This window comes from Salvelinus alpinus, chromosome 36, assembly GCF_045679555.1.
Source record: "Salvelinus alpinus chromosome 36, SLU_Salpinus.1, whole genome shotgun sequence".
Classification (NCBI taxonomy): Eukaryota; Metazoa; Chordata; class Actinopteri; order Salmoniformes; family Salmonidae; genus Salvelinus; species Salvelinus alpinus.
The window spans coordinates 7,046,611-7,062,133 of NC_092121.1; the positions used below are offsets into that span (position 1 = coordinate 7,046,611).

The window sequence follows — 15,523 nt, forward strand, 5'->3', positions numbered from 1 at the left end:
TATATAAAGACTCTAGATTCTATCCACGCAGAATGGACCTCTTTTTAAAAAAAAAATATTCTGGACTAAAGGTACACTTGGTTCACAAAATGATCTCTACCCAAATGCTGTATCTTATATAAAACACTCATCCAAAAGGCAAAAAAAGTACAACATAGTAGATTGAAGTGTAAATGTTAATGGAGAGCTCCCATGAGATGGCAACTTTAGTCAGTGTTATCACTAATAAACACCTCAGCCTCAAGCACACAGAGAGCCATTCAAATGGTAGACAGGGTGAGAAAGAGGGAGACTGAGAAATGGAGCGTGACCATGTTCATTAGGGCTTGCAATAGGAAACTTTTTAAAACAATAAGTGTTTCTTATTGGACAGCCTGGTCTCATAGACTAGGCGCAACATAGTACACGTAAATCCGGGAACACTCATATTAGGATGACGTGTTACGTTTAGTATGGTTACATAACACACAAGGTTACTTAAGGCAAAAAAACGAAAGTAGTGTGGTTGTCCCGGCCGTTTAACGTGAACGTCGAGCAACCCAAAGGTTGCTGTGGACAAGTCCAGGTAGTTCCTCCATGTTCCAGTCCGTTTTGTTCAGTTCGGCACCTAATGGACAAAACCCTGTGTGTTGCCTGCATCTACTCAGTGGTTTGTGTCACGTTCCCTGTGAAATCTTTCTTATCAGAGGAGTCACTCCTAATATCACAAGTGTACATTTTGTAAATCAGGCTTTTCAGTGTATTGGCCTACAGGATAACCTACTCAACCAGCCATCTTGGACAGTCTGTGTTACAGGGTTGAGGGGTATGTTCACTGGAAAGGGGAGTCAGGATGTTTCATCAATAACTATTTAACATTTTATTAGAGATTCAAGGCGGGTTAATCTGCTGCTAAAAAATATAGTTGTTCAGTATCCTGGTAAAATATTTGAAGACGATCATAAATTGACACATTTTTGTAAATGATCAGCAGTTTGTATGATTTCAAAACATTAGAACAATCATCGAAATTAAAAAAAATACACAACTGAAAATAAAACAACCTTTGCAACACATACCTTTAGCAAACAAGTGATATTCTAGTAATAGATAAGTCCTAACAGCTCAAGTGTGGTCACAGTGACACTATACGCCCATTTCTGTCACTGTGACAAAGGCACCAAACCAACCAACAGCTTTCTCTGCCCAATTATTAGTTAAGAGATTTACAGAACTGGTTTAAGTGTGAAACTCCCACTCACACAGATGGCAAACTGTTCAAATTATCTTCAGACTTTTTCCCCTCTTCTTCACGGAATTCAAAGACCTTATTTTCACTTTGACAGCTCATACATTCCCCCCCCCCCAACATGTTTTGTTTCTTTTCTGATACAATAATGTAGCTAAGCCGGTTAACTAGGGCCCTAAAATAGAGTGGAGTCCAAAACAGAACAAGTCCGACTTGTATTTTTACAGGACTGCAAGGCATTAGAGGGGAACATGAGTTCTCACAAGTGTAATGTTCAATGACCTGACATACCAGACATTCAGCACTGCATCGACATGCACACAGCAGGCTGATGGCTGAAGGTTGTGATATGCAAAGCAGCATGCTTTAATTACATACAGAGAATCAGAACTCCAATTATAGCCAATTTCAATATTGCATCCACCACAATGTTGAACATAACGAATCACAATTCATTTACTGCCACTTCTCCATCTACAGTATGTCTGCAGTAAAGGCTTATCTCAGAAGGCTGCGATACATTTACCAATACAGTTACAATTTAGGTCAACCATCATTAAGGGCAGTTGGATTCCCTCTAGCTAAAAAGGCCACTAAAGGCTTGGCACAGAAGAGTATCTGAAACTCTTTATGAACCCGTGAGCGACCGATAAGTCATCACAACCACCCATCTTGAGCTCCATTAAGTAGGTGGTCTCCCGTTGTTAGTAGAGCCGTGGTGGTGTCGCCCCCTAGTGGCTGGAGGACTACAGCACTCCTACAGTCAGCTTCAAATGGATCACAGTGCAGTGAGGGTCAACGAGGACAAAAGGAACACGCTGTGGGTTCATTGTGTTCCAACAGTTCAATTTTTGTTTATGATGTGGTCCATGTGTAGCGGTTTCCCTGGTTACCAGAGTGAAGACAGTGGAAAAACAACAAGAAAAAAGCATAACAGCCAGTCAATGGCGAACATAAATGTGCAGTAGAATAAGGCTCAGAGTTAGCAGTCTTCATCAAGTCTCATCAAGCGTAGTCCTAGTCTGACCTCCATTACACTTTCAATACTGTTAGACTTCTTGGCTGGAGGGAGATGCAGCCAGCACTGGCATCAGTGAGAGAAACAGTAGAAAATGTACATAAAAACCGAGTGTAACTATGTTTAAAAACAACATGGAGTTCCTGGGAGAGGAGGAACATCTCCTCTGACAGCCCCAGACCTCCTCACGTCTAAAAGACAGGTGAAAGTAGACACACCAGTCTCCCATCCTCTATGCTGTTGACCTTCCTCTAGTCTAAGTACGTTTGATATCCACCATGATCTCAGGTGCACTTCCAACTGTAGGTGTTCCCAACAAATCTGCAGTGACACCACCAAACCTGCGGTGGCGCTGTGGGTTGCAAGCATCTAGCTTCCCTACAGGAAGTAAGTGAGAGGGCATCTAGCGAGTGGACCGTAGGTCACGGATACGCTGGCGTAGATGGGCCATAAACTCAAACATGGTGGCAGCCAGACTCTGATGGATAAGGTAGCGGGGCAGTCGACCCTGAGACAAAACAAGATCAGACATGAAAGGTATACTGCTTCTCCAGCCCACTGACAATACCTCAAAGCAACAAGCACACACAAACCATCCTCAACAGTCTGTTCTTACCTTGAGGTCTGTGTTGAGCACCCAGATAAAGGTACAAACCGAGGGGTTACTGCTGGACTTCAGGACCACAAACCCTCCTGGACCATTCTCACCTCTAGGGAAGAAAAGAGAGAGAGAGGGACGGATGGTAGGGAGGAGAAGAAAGAGTTAGAGGAGAGGGATGGTAGTATCACATGTCGGCTAATTAACTAGCATGAATGGTCTGGTTGACGCGATCTGCTTTCAGTATTGTTCCCAGTGAAACGAGGCTGTCTAGAGGCGAGGCCAGACCTGACATAGCGACTGTGCGGCGGCTTGGCGTCATGGTCGGTTGCCATGCCAGCGGAGACGTAGCAGTCTCGTTTGCGTTCCACCCGCCTCACATTCACAAAGTCCCTGAAGGATACAAGGACATGAAGTACTTTTACATTCAAAACATGGACAAAACGAGGGTTGGAACCCTATATAATGTACTACTTTTGACCAGAGTCCTATGCGGGCCCTGGTCCAAATTAGTGCACTACATAGGGAACCGGATGACTCCATATTCGAGGTAGTCCATGTTGTGTTGTGTTACCTGGCAGACACTACCCCCCCTGCTGCTCCGGAAGCGATATCGTACGACACCAGGGTGTTGTCATCCACCCTCTGGAGGATCTAAAGGAACAAATGGAGAGCAATGTCAGCCTTTGGCATCGTATGGGCCACAACAACTTATCTGAATCATAACAAAACAGTTTTCGCAGTACGTTCACTGTACTCGGTTAAGCCTGTTTGTCTGATGACTGGTCATGAGAAAAAGAGGAGAGAGGATAGTGCAGGTTACCTGGCAGCCAGAAACGGTTTTGTTCCACTGGGCCATCTTCTCTGGCTGTAAGATCACCTCCTGGTACACCAGCTCTGCAGGACACTGCATGAAGGCCTGGGACATACAGCACACAAACACATAGCTATAAATAAAAAGCATATCAAACAGTCTAGGAAGACATTGAATATACATTATACAGTGCCTTCAGAAAGTACTCAAACCCCTTGACCTTTCCCACGTTGTTACAGCCTTATTCTAAAATTGAATAAATAGTATTTTTCCCCCTCATCAATGTAGACACAATACCCCACAATGACAAAGCAATTTATTTATTTTTTACTGAAATATCGCATTTACATTAGGTACTCAGACCCTTTACTCAGTACTTTGTTGAAGCCCCTTTGGCAGCGATTACAGCCTTGAGTCTTCTTGGGTATGACGCTACAAGCTTGGCACAACTGTATTTGGGGAGTTTCTCCCATTCTTCTCTGGAGATCCTCTCAAGCTCTGTCAGGTTGGATGGGGAGCGTTGCTGCACAGCAATTTTCATGTCTCTCCAGAGATGTTGGATCAGGTTCCAGTCCGAGCTCCGGCTGGGCCAATCAAGGACATTCAGAGCCTTGTCCTGAATCTACTCCTGTGTTGTCTTGGCTGTGTGCTTAGGGTAGATGTCGTGTTGGAAGGTGAACCTTCGCCCCAGTCTGAGGCCCTCGACACAATTCTGTCTTGGAGCTCTACGGTCAATTCCTTCGACCTCGTGGCTTGGGTTTTGCGCTGACATGCACTGTCATCTGTGGGATGTCATATAGACAGGTGTGTGCCCTTCCAAATCATGTCCAATCAATTGAATTTACCACAGGTGGACTCCAATCAAGTTGTAGAAACATCTGAAGGATGATCAATGGGAACAGGATGCACCGGAGCTCAACTTCATGTCTCATATTTCAGTTTTTTAAATTTCTTATAAATTTGCAAAAATGTCTAACAACCTGTTTTCGCTTTGTCATTATGTTGTATTGTGTGTAAATTGCTGAGGCAAAATATGTATTTAATCCATTTTAGAATAAGGCTGTAACGTAACAAAATGTTGAAAAAGTCAAGGGGTCTGAATACTTTCCGAAGGCATATAGCCCAATATACTAAATACTTACACCAGACAAGCCACACGTTATGAAAGCAAAGGCCATACACAAAAACGAACAGTGATGACCCTGTACCTTGAGAATGAAGGTCTTTCCATGGAAGGGGATCTCCAGTGTGTACACAGAATCTCCCACGTCCTGACAAAAGGAGAAACAACGACATATTAGCAACATCCAGTAAATCTGTCACTATTAAACCATCTTGTGTCCAACCCACAAACTAACAGTGTACAACAACAGGTAGCTAACTAAAAGCAATTGGCACACAGGTGTCACTCATCCCATGGAGGGCCAAGTGTCTGCGGGTTTTTTGCTCCTCCCTTGTACTTGATTGACCAATGATGGTCACTGATTAGTTAGGAACTCCCCTCACCCAGTTGTCTAGGTCTTAACTGGATACAAATTGAAAGGAATTAACAGAAACCTGCAGACACTCGGCCCTTCAGGGCGGTAGGTAGCCTAGTGGTTAGAGCGTTGGGCCAGTAACCGAGCTGACAAGGTAAAAATGTGTCGTTCTACCCCTGAACAAGGCAGTGTTCCCCGGTAGGCCGTCATTGTAAATAAGAATTTGTTCTTAACTGACTTGCCTAGTTAAATAAAGGTTAAAAAAAATGTAAAAAAAATCCTGGAATGAGTTTGACGCCCCTGAACTTGAGCCCCTCACATTGTTCTTCTCAAACTTCCAGTTCTCCTCCTGGGCCAGGATCTGTTCCACCACGGCCATGGCCTCTTTACCCTGCCTCACCAGCGCCTTCTCCTGGGGGGAGACTGCCCTGCGACCCAGCCCCTCCTCATCCAGGTCCTCCTCAGACCCTGGTCATCATACCACACACACACACACAGGTAGCATGGAGATTACAGTTAGGTAAGAGACAGCGTAAAGGTGAAACAAAGAGAAAGAGAGATATGGCAGACAAGGAAGATTGAGAAAGACATTGAGAATTACAAGTGAGAGAGAAAGGGAGATGTAGTGTGGTACCTGCGAGGGATTCAGGTGGAGAGTAGAACTGTCCTTCAGACACAGCGCGAGGGTAGATCATGGGAGCTCGCTCCGACGCTGCGTTCACTGCTGCTAGGTAGGCTGAGGGAGACACAGACCGTAAAGGGAGAAGTAAAAGACCACACATCTTCCTCTCCTCTTTGTCCATTCCATTATTGCAAATGTATCCATCTCATCATTCCATCCTACTTGTCTGTCCAATACAACCCACTTCTCCCTTCTGAGGGGATTTCCTGAGGGCCCAGACCTTATTTTGCAAAATGTGCTCTGGCAAAATGACAGAACAAACATGGTCAATGGAAACTCCCGGACCATTCAAATGTATCCATCTCTCTGTGACTCACCTCTCTCATCACCAGCCTCTATGGAGAGCACCTTGAAGTCCAGGAACCACGTCTCCAGCCACGCCACCACAAAGGATGTGATGGGCAACACGTAGCCAAAGGCATTCTGGGATAGCAGCTGTGTGAGGAATGACACGTCAGTCTGAGACAAGTGGTATATATAGGCCACATCCCAAATGGCACCCTATTCCCTATTTAGCACACTACATGTGACCAGGGTCCATAAGGGTCTGGTCAAAAGTAATGCACTAGAGAGGAACGGGTGGCATTTGGTACTCTAACATACACATGTGTAGACAGCCATACTGCATTTGAATAAACACTACTACTTCTGCCATTTCCGAGACGTGACGCTGGGCAGGTATCTTGACAAAAGCAACACTTTTGAATAAATAGCGAAGAGATTGTAGGGGTGTGTGGCTTCCGGCTGTCGACACGGCGCGTAGACACAGAGGGCAGAAAAAAGGCTTAACTCGGATCATAATAGACTTGAATGTATAATCCCCACCATGCTGCCTACACAGTAAAGGTCAACTGCAGAGAAACTGACAATATACTCATGTTCTTATTGAATAGAGAAGTGAAAATGTGAAGTGGCTCGGAACACAGACAAGTGTGGAGCTCAGTCAAAAACTGTTTCTGGTAAGAGGCGAGAGGGAGGCACTCACATTGGAGAGAATGACTTTGGCTACAAGGAAGGAGCTGGTCACTAGAGTGGTGATCTATGAGAATGAAACACTGTTAAAAACAACAGCTGGTATTGGGTGAGAGCAGTCAGCACACGCCACATATGACCATCAGTCCATCTAGGTACCAGTCTGTCGGGTCTGTCTCAAGGAGCGCTCTTACCGCAATGACCCACCAGTGCCTCAGACGCAGAGCAGCATAGCCCAACTGGAGACACAGGAAACGAAACCAGGCAAGGAGCTGTGGTGGAGAAAAAAAGACAAACAAGATAAGAGTAAAACTACCAAGTTAGTTCCGTATGTGGTCATGAGAGCTGGCCATGTTGACTTAGCTTTCAATAAAGGCAAGCGTCGGCATGCGAGTAACCTTGACAGTTACGTTCAGTCAAACGTACAACTTTCTGACCGATTATTAAAGCTTGATCGTTTACACTCACAAAGATGTCAAAGAAGGAGGACCGGAAGCTGTACTTGATAACCTCCAGCTCAAGGCTCTGCCAAATGGAGTTCTGAATCTGCAGTGGGACAAGGCAAGAGTAGAACCATTCAGTAAACATGCAGCCAGAGGCCATCTCTTCCTATAACATACATACATCATCATTAGTGAACGCTGTCATAATGAGAGAACATAACTGACACACACAGAGAAAATAACCGAAAGTAAACTGTTAACAGCTCTGCTGGGAATCTAGCAATCTTGTTCACATTTTTAAGGAAGTGGTAAAGTGATAAGAGCAATACACTGGGTGTACAAAACATCGACAACAACTGCTCTTTCCATGACCGACTGACCAGATGAATGCTACGATCCCTTATTGACGTCACTTCAGATCAGTGTAGATGAACGGGAGGAGACAGGTTAAAGAAGGATTTTTAAGCATTGAGACATGGATTGTGTATGTATGCCATTCAGAGGGTGAATTGACAAGGCAAAATATTTAAGTGCCTTTGAACAGGGGCTGGGCGATGTGGCCAAAATATCATATCATATGGTATTTTTCACATTTTTGACAGTATTTTATGTTTTTGAAAAGTTAAAGTTCTAAATTTGCTTTATGGTAGTACGTGACCCTAAGGTGGCAACACATATATTCTAAATTATTTCAAATGAGTCTTTATCCATTCGGATTGTTTTATATTGTTCAATTCAACTTCAACCTAAACTAATTTCCTGCACTCATTTGAGTTTCCACACTGCCACGATATGGGCAAAAATACTAGGCCGTATTTTTAACCAAATGTTGCAATAGCGATTTATACCAAAACACGGGCGAACTTTTGGAATCATGGAAATTGACTGTTTATTATAATTCTGTAATTAGAATATAAATAATAGTGGGCACTTTGAATACAGTGTTGTTTGACATGACAACGAATGAAAATGCCATGTACGAGTTATTGTGACAGTGTAGAACCAAAGTGATATTCAGTGTTTCCTAGGGGACCCTATAATCTTTGGCTACATTAAATCTTTATTCATATAGCCAACATATTCATGCTTCGCCTACTCCTCTTTGATTTAGAAGATACTGTTGCACAAACAACATGCTGATTTAAGCCTCCACCAGTACTGGTATCAGGCTCTATTAGCTGGCTACGTTTGCTCCGACTCAGTACTTTTATTAGCTAGTTAGCCAGCTAACAAGTTATTAGCATTAGTGGCTAACACGATTTAGCTTAACCTGCTCAGAAAATACAAACTAGCTGTTTGCCGATGTAAGAAACACAAACTGATATTGTAATTATAGAACGCTTGTGGATTTATATTAAGATCAAAGTGGAAACATCGTTGTCCTCAACATTGTTGCATGTGCTGTATTGACCATGCAGACTGAACGAAAGTGTCTCGTTGCCAAGCAACAACAAATGCGTTCCTTGATTGACAGGGGGTGGAACTAGGGCTGTGTTGAAAGCGGCATGGCGAGAGAGAGCAGAGAAAGGTGACTCAGGTAGCAGAGTAAACTATAAAAATGGACGTTACACACGGCGTATCACATTTAACAAACCAAACATTCAAATTGCTTTATAGAAGGTAAAGTAAAAACCCAAACGTCCGTGCATAAATACCGGTATATAGTAAAATACGGTATACTGCCCAGCCCTACTTTGAACAGGGTATGGTAGTAGGTGCCAGGCGTACCGGTTTGTGTCAAGAACTACAACACTGCTGGGATTTTCACAATCAACAGTTGCCCGTGTGTATCAAGAATGGTCCACCACCCAAAGGACATCCAGCCAACTTGACAGTCAACACAGGAAAGGGAAGGCCAGCATCCCTGCAGAACGCTTGACACCTTGTAGAGGAAGGGGTTCTTAATGTGTGGTATACTCAGTGTATACCCTGTGGTACACACACAATTGGCATAATGTAGAACAGTGAAAATAAGTATGGAGAGTGACACAGAGAAAAATTGTCAAAAACAAGGGGCAGAGACCAACAGGTGAGACACATAAAAGAAAGCAACAATACATGGGTCCCCGAGCGATCTAAGATACTGCATCTCAGTGCTAGAGGCGTCACTACAGACACCCTGGTTCCATTCCAGGCTGTATCACAGCGGTCTAAGACACTGCATCTCAGTGCTAGAGGCGTCACTACAGACCCTGGTTTCATTCCAGGCTGTATCACAGCGGTCTAAGACACTGCATCTCAGTGCTAGAGGCGTCACTACAGACCCTGGTTCCATTCCAGGCTGTATCACAGCGGTCTAAGACACTGCATCTCAGTGCTAGAGGCGTCACTACAGACCCTGGTTCCATTCCAGGCTGTATCACAGCGGTCTAAGACACTGCATCTCAGTGCTAGAGGCGTCACTACAGACCCTGGTTCCATTCCAGGCTGTATCACAGCGGTCTAAGACACTGCATCTCAGTGCTAGAGGACTCACTACAGACCCTGGTTCCATTCCAGGCTGTATCACAGCGGTCTAAGACACTGCATCTCAGTGCTAGAGGACTCACTACAGACCCTGGTTCCATTCCAGGCTGTATCACAGCGGTCTAAGACACTGCATCTCAGTGCTAGAGGCGTCACTACAGACCCTGGTTCCATTCCAGGCTGTATCACAGCGGTCTAAGACACTGCATCTCAGTGCTAGAGGCGTCACTACAGACCCTGGTTCCATTCCAGGCTGTATCACAGCGGTCTAAGACACTGCATCTCAGTGCTAGAGGCGTCACTACAGACCCTGGTTTCATTCCAGGCTGTATCACAGCGGTCTAAGACACTGCATCTCAGTGCTAGAGGCGTCACTACAGACCCTGGTTCCATTCCAGGCTGTATCACATCGGTCTAAGACACTGCATCTCAGTCCTAGAGGCGTCACTACAGACCCTGGTTCCATTCCAGGCTGTATCACAGCGGTCTAAGACACTGCATCTCAGTGCTAGAGGACTCACTACAGACCCTGGTTTCATTCCAGGCTGTATCACAGCGGTCTAAGACACTGCATCTCAGTGCTAGAGGCGTCACTACAGACCCTGGTTCCATTCCAGGCTGTATCACAGCGGTCTAAGACACTGCATCTCAGTGCTAGAGGCGTCACTACAGACCCTGGTTCCATTCCAGGCTGTATCACAGCGGTCTAAGACACTGCATCTCAGTGCTAGAGGACTCACTACAGACCCTGGTTCCATTCCAGGCTGTATCACAGCGGTCTAAGACACTGCATCTCAGTGCTAGAGGCGTCACTACAGACCCTGGTTCCATTCCAGGCTGTATCACAGCGGTCTAAGACACTGCATCTCAGTGCTAGAGGACTCACTACAGACCCTGGTTCCATTCCAGGCTGTATCACAGCGGTCTAAGACACTGCATCTCAGTGCTAGAGGCGTCACTACAGACCCTGGTTCCATTCCAGGCTGTATCACAGCGGTCTAAGACACTGCATCTCAGTGCTAGAGGACTCACTACAGACCCTGGTTCCATTCCAGGCTGTATCACAGCGGTCTAAGACACGGCATCTCAGTGCTAGAGGCGTCACTACAGACCCTGGTTCCATTCCAGGCTATAATACAACCGGCCATGATTGGGAGTCCCATAGGGCGGCGCACAATTGGCCCAGCGTCGTCCAGTTTAGGGTTTGGCTGGGGTAGGCCGTCATTGTAAATAAGAATTTGTTCTTAACTGATTTGCCTAGATAAATAAAGGTTTAATAAAATAAATAAAATGAGAGAGTAGAAATAGATTGACAATGATTGAACTCACATTGAGCTCGATGATCCACAGCAGGGAGATGAAGAGGAGGTCAAAGGTGACAAAGAGGCAAAAGGTGCGACGGACGTCCGAGATGACCTTCTTCTCCCCAGGGGGCACCACCAGGTAGTGGGAGGAGGGGAGGGATACAGTGGTGGAGTAGGACGCATTCAGAGAGGCGATGGCAGGAAGGCTCCCCCCAAACTCCCCATAGTCCACTCCGCCCGGCATTCCTACTGAGAGGGGCCGATCCACCTGGGACAGAGAGAGGGGGAGTAATGGTGAGGTGTGGCCAGTGAAAGTGCAAGGATAAGGGGGAACTCATGTTGGGCTGGTCTGCCAGAAGCGGTGGAGTTTGCTATAATTTAAAAGCTTACAAACAGTGTTGAACTATTTGACTATTTCTTGGAAAAAAAAGTTAAATAAAATTTTATTTTTAAACCTTTAACGTAAATTCTAAAAACACAAATGACAATTTTTTTCATATTCTCATACACTACATGGTCAAGAGTATGTGGACAACTGCTCGTCGAACATCTCATTCCAAAATGATGGGCATTAATATAGAGGTGGTCCCCCCCTTTGCTGCTACAACAGAATATCTGGGAAGGCTTTCCACCAGATGTTGAATCATTGCTGATGGGACTTTCACCATTCAGCCACAGGAGCATTAGAGAGGCCTAATCACTTGACCTGGCTCGCAGTCGGCATTCCAATTCATCACAAAGGTGTTCGATAGGGTTGAGGTCAGGGCTCTGTGCAGGCCAGTCAAGTTCTTCCACACCGATCGCCACAAACCATTTCTGTATGGACCTCGCTTTGTGTGCGGGGGCATAACAGGAAAGGGCCTTCCCCAGACTGTTGCAAGCACAGAATCGTCTACAATATCATTGTATGCAGTAGCGTTAAGATTTCCCTTCACTGGAACTAAGGGCCCTAGCCCGAACTATGAAAAACAGCCTCAGACCATTATTCCTCCTCCATCAAACTTTACAGTTGGCACTATGCATTGGGGCAGGTAGTGTTCTCCAGGCATCCGCCAAACCCAGATTCGTCCGTCAGACTGCCAGATGGTGAAGCGTGGTTCATCACTCAAGAGAACGCGTTTTCACTTCTCCAGAGTCCAATGGCGAGCATTAAACCACTCCACTTGTGCATGGTGATCTTAGGCTTGTGTGTTGCAACCAAGGAAAGACAATTTTACACGCTTCAGCACTCGGCGGTCCCGTTCTGTAAGCTTGTGTGGCCTACCACTTTGCGGCTGAGCCGTTGTTGCTCCTAGACGTTTACACTTCACAATAACAGCACTTATAGTTGACTGGGGCAGCTCTAGCAGGGCAGAAATTTTACAAACTGACTTGTTGGAAAGGTGGCATCCTATGACGGTGTCATGTTGAAAGTCACCGAGCTCTTCAATAAGGCCATTCTATTGTCAATGTTTGTCTATTGAGATTGTGTGGCTTTGTGCTCAATTTTATACACCTGTCAGCAACGGGTATGGCTGAAATAGCTGAACACACTAATTTTAAAGGGTGTCCAGTGGACTTCAATCAAGTTGTAGAAACATCTCAAGGATGATCAATGGAAACAGGATGCACATGAGCTCAATTTCGAGTCTCATAGCAAAGGGTCTGAATACTTATGTAAATAAGGTATTTCTATTTTAATACATTTACAAAAATTTCTACAAATCTTTTCGCTTTGTCATTATGGGGTATTGTGTGTAGATTGATGAGGGAAAAAATGTATTTAATCAATTTTAGAGCAAGGCTGTAACGTAACAAAATGTGGAAATAGTTAAGGGGTCTGAATACTTTCCGAATGCAGAATACTGTATTCTAGTCAAGGCCATCTTATTCAACTATTGCTGTACATATACTATTGTATTTACATTTACATTTAAGTCATTTAGCAGACGCTCTTATCCAGAGCGACTTACAAATTGGTGCATTCACCTTATGATATCCAGTGGAACAACCACTTTACAATAGTGCATCTAACTCTTTTAAGGGGGGGGGGGGTTAGAAGGATTACTTTATCCTATCCTAGGTATTCCTTAAAGAGGTGGGGTTTCAGGTGTCTCCGGAAGGTGGTGATTGACTCCGCTGACCTGGCGTCGTGAGGGAGTTTGTTCCACCATTGGGGTGCCAGAGCAGCGAACAGTTTTGACTGGGCTGAGCGGGAACTGTACTTCCTCAGAGGTAGGGAGGCGAGCAGGCCAGAGGTGGATGAACGCAGTGCCCTTGTTTGGGTGTAGGGCCTGATCAGAGCCTGAAGGTACGGAGGTGCCGTTCCCCTCACAGCTCCGTAGGCAAGCACCATGGTCTTGTAGCGGATGCGAGCTTCAACTGGAAGCCTATCTATATACATTGTATCCTATGTATTCTTCAGATATATTACATGTTCTATCCATATACTGTCTATACATCACACACACGCACAATATTTATACTCCGGACTCAGACATGGCTTGTTCTAATTTTTATCTATATTTCTTAATTCCATTCTTTTACTTTTAGATTTGCTTGTTGTGTGTATTGTTAGATATTACAGCACTGTTGGAGCTAGGAACACAAGCATTTCGCTACACCCGCAATAACATCTGCTAATTATTTGTATTTTTTATTTCACCTTTATTTAACCAGGTAGGCCAGTTGAGAACAAGTTCTCATTTACAACTGCGACCTGGCCAAGATAAAGCAAAGCAGTGTGACAAAAACATAAACACAGAGTTACACATAAACAAACGTACAGTCAATAACACAATAGAAAAATCTATGTACAGTGTGTGCAAATGTAGAAGATTAGGGAGGTAAGGCAATAAATAGGCCATAGAGGCGGAATAATTACAATTTAGCATTAACACTGGAGTGATAGATGTGCAGATGATGATGTGCAAGTAGAGATACTGGGGTGCAAAAGAGCAAGAAGATAAATAACAATATGGGGATGAGGTATTTCATCCCCTATACACAATTATGTGTATAGGCGACTAATAACATTTGATTTGATCATCATCATCAATAATGATGTTCTATTCTAGACAATAGATCATACAAAATGATTGCCTGATGATCTTCTGAATTTCCCAATACCCTGTTTGTAAGCTTTTAAATGATATCAATCTCAACCGTTTATCTTTTCCAGTGAGGAAGATATGGATGGTATGCAAAAAATGGATCAAATTTGAGCACCTTTATCTCTTGGATGTTTTGGCATTCCGGTCCAAAAAGGCACTTTCTGACCACTTCTACCATGGGCAAATATGTGTAGATTTCGTTCAAATTAAAAGGGGTCCTGTCAAAAAGTGATTGAATTAAAATGTAAATACCTCACAAGGAAAACTTAACATAACAGTGTTTTCAGTAAAAAGGCATACATGCACGGAAAAGGTAAAAATAGATGTTGTCAATCAACAAGACTTGATCTTCACTGTGATGGCCGGCCGGCCGGCCCCACCCTCTAATAAAGTAAACAGAAGATACTTTGAACATTGGACTGTTAGAGATAACAATAAATGCTGTTGATTTATCTGATTCTGAGAAGGCCTATTTACAGTATTGATTAGCTTAGAATGCATCAATTAGCATTGGGGTTGAAGACTGAACACATTAGGCTAAATTACCCTCCTACAGACAAACAACTTAACCCTGAGATCTGGCCTGTGTACCGCCAGCCACATTACATAAGTGACCAATTTGACCAACCAGTCGACACAAATCACTGCATTAGAAATCGTACTAAAACTGTACAATAACTAGGTAACTTATATAGCTAACTAACTACAGTAGATAGCTAGCTAACCAGCTAGCTAGCTGACAGCTAAACTGAAACTGGCAAGCTACAACTGGCTTAGCAATACATGCAGGTTCCGTTTACGTACACACATGTACAATTAGTATATAATACTGGGGGTAATATTTAATTGATTTAGGCTTGCATTACAAGTGGAGAAAACAACAGTGCTAGCGCTGGCTTTAGCATTACCATTAGCTAGCTAACAACATAGCCACAGTATACACCCCATTCTCATGAATATATTACAATTAAACATAAATAAATAGGACACAAATGTCACATCTGAACAATGACCACACGAAATTGGTTTGAATGTTATAAGGAAAACTGTAGTCCTGAGCCTTTAACTCACCTAATTTAGTACATCATCATCGACGAAACGTATCTTCCGGGAATACCTTTTACATGAAATGGGTCACTATCTCACTTCCGGTTTAGATTTGGGGTAATCTGGTTTTAATGTTTATGGTTGTACGATGTTAGCTATTTGTTTTTAATCTGACAACAGTAGCATTAGGCTACTTAAACTACAAATGCAATATTAAAGGACCTACCATTATATTTGTCTGTTGATGCAATCATTTATCAGTCCAAAGAAATGAATTAGCATACTTTCTAGGAAGCCTGTTTTTAATTTGCCAGCTGACTTTGCCAGTTTTGTTTTCCATGCGAGTGTTTTCTGACATACTCCACTTGAAGAACATACCAC

General features: G+C 43.9%; 1 protein-coding gene across 3 annotated transcripts; it reads right to left on the minus strand.

The window, feature by feature from the left end:
- Window positions 1-844: 844 nt before the first annotated feature.
- LOC139564748 (stAR-related lipid transfer protein 3) lies at window positions 845-15,303 on the minus strand. 3 transcript variants are annotated; one of them, XM_071384518.1, is made up of 15 exons: window positions 15,167-15,275; window positions 14,211-14,313; window positions 11,029-11,271; window positions 7,259-7,336; window positions 6,985-7,062; window positions 6,804-6,857; window positions 6,136-6,253; window positions 5,771-5,872; window positions 5,456-5,604; window positions 4,867-4,929; window positions 3,668-3,763; window positions 3,419-3,498; window positions 3,133-3,237; window positions 2,863-2,956; window positions 845-2,754 (listed from the first exon to the last, which is right to left on the minus strand). In XM_071384518.1, exons 2-15 carry the CDS (start codon window positions 14,271-14,273, stop codon window positions 2,650-2,652), a joined length of 1,428 nt encoding a protein of 475 aa, XP_071240619.1. In that variant the 5' UTR covers window positions 14,274-14,313; window positions 15,167-15,275; the 3' UTR covers window positions 845-2,649. The 3 variants fall into 3 exon arrangements, with proteins under 3 accessions (XP_071240619.1, XP_071240621.1, XP_071240620.1); XM_071384520.1 differs by lacking the exon at window positions 14,211-14,313 and having other exon boundaries at window positions 15,167-15,303; XM_071384519.1 differs by lacking the exon at window positions 6,804-6,857.
- Between the last annotated feature and the right edge of the window lie 220 nt (window positions 15,304-15,523).

Excerpts from the sequence above, each read along its gene's own strand:
- LOC139564748 (XM_071384518.1), bottom strand. The coding sequence starts at position 14,273 with ATGGTAGAAGTGGTCAGAAAGTGCCTTTTTGGACCGGAATGCCAAAAC. Across the intron at positions 7,337-11,028 it reads TGTGGATCATCGAGCTCAAT|ATTCAGAACTCCATTTGGCA; the intron begins GTGAGTTCAATC and ends GTCCCACTGCAG. Across the intron at positions 3,764-4,866 it reads GAAAGACCTTCATTCTCAAG|GCCTTCATGCAGTGTCCTGC; the intron begins GTACAGGGTCAT and ends TGTATGTCCCAG.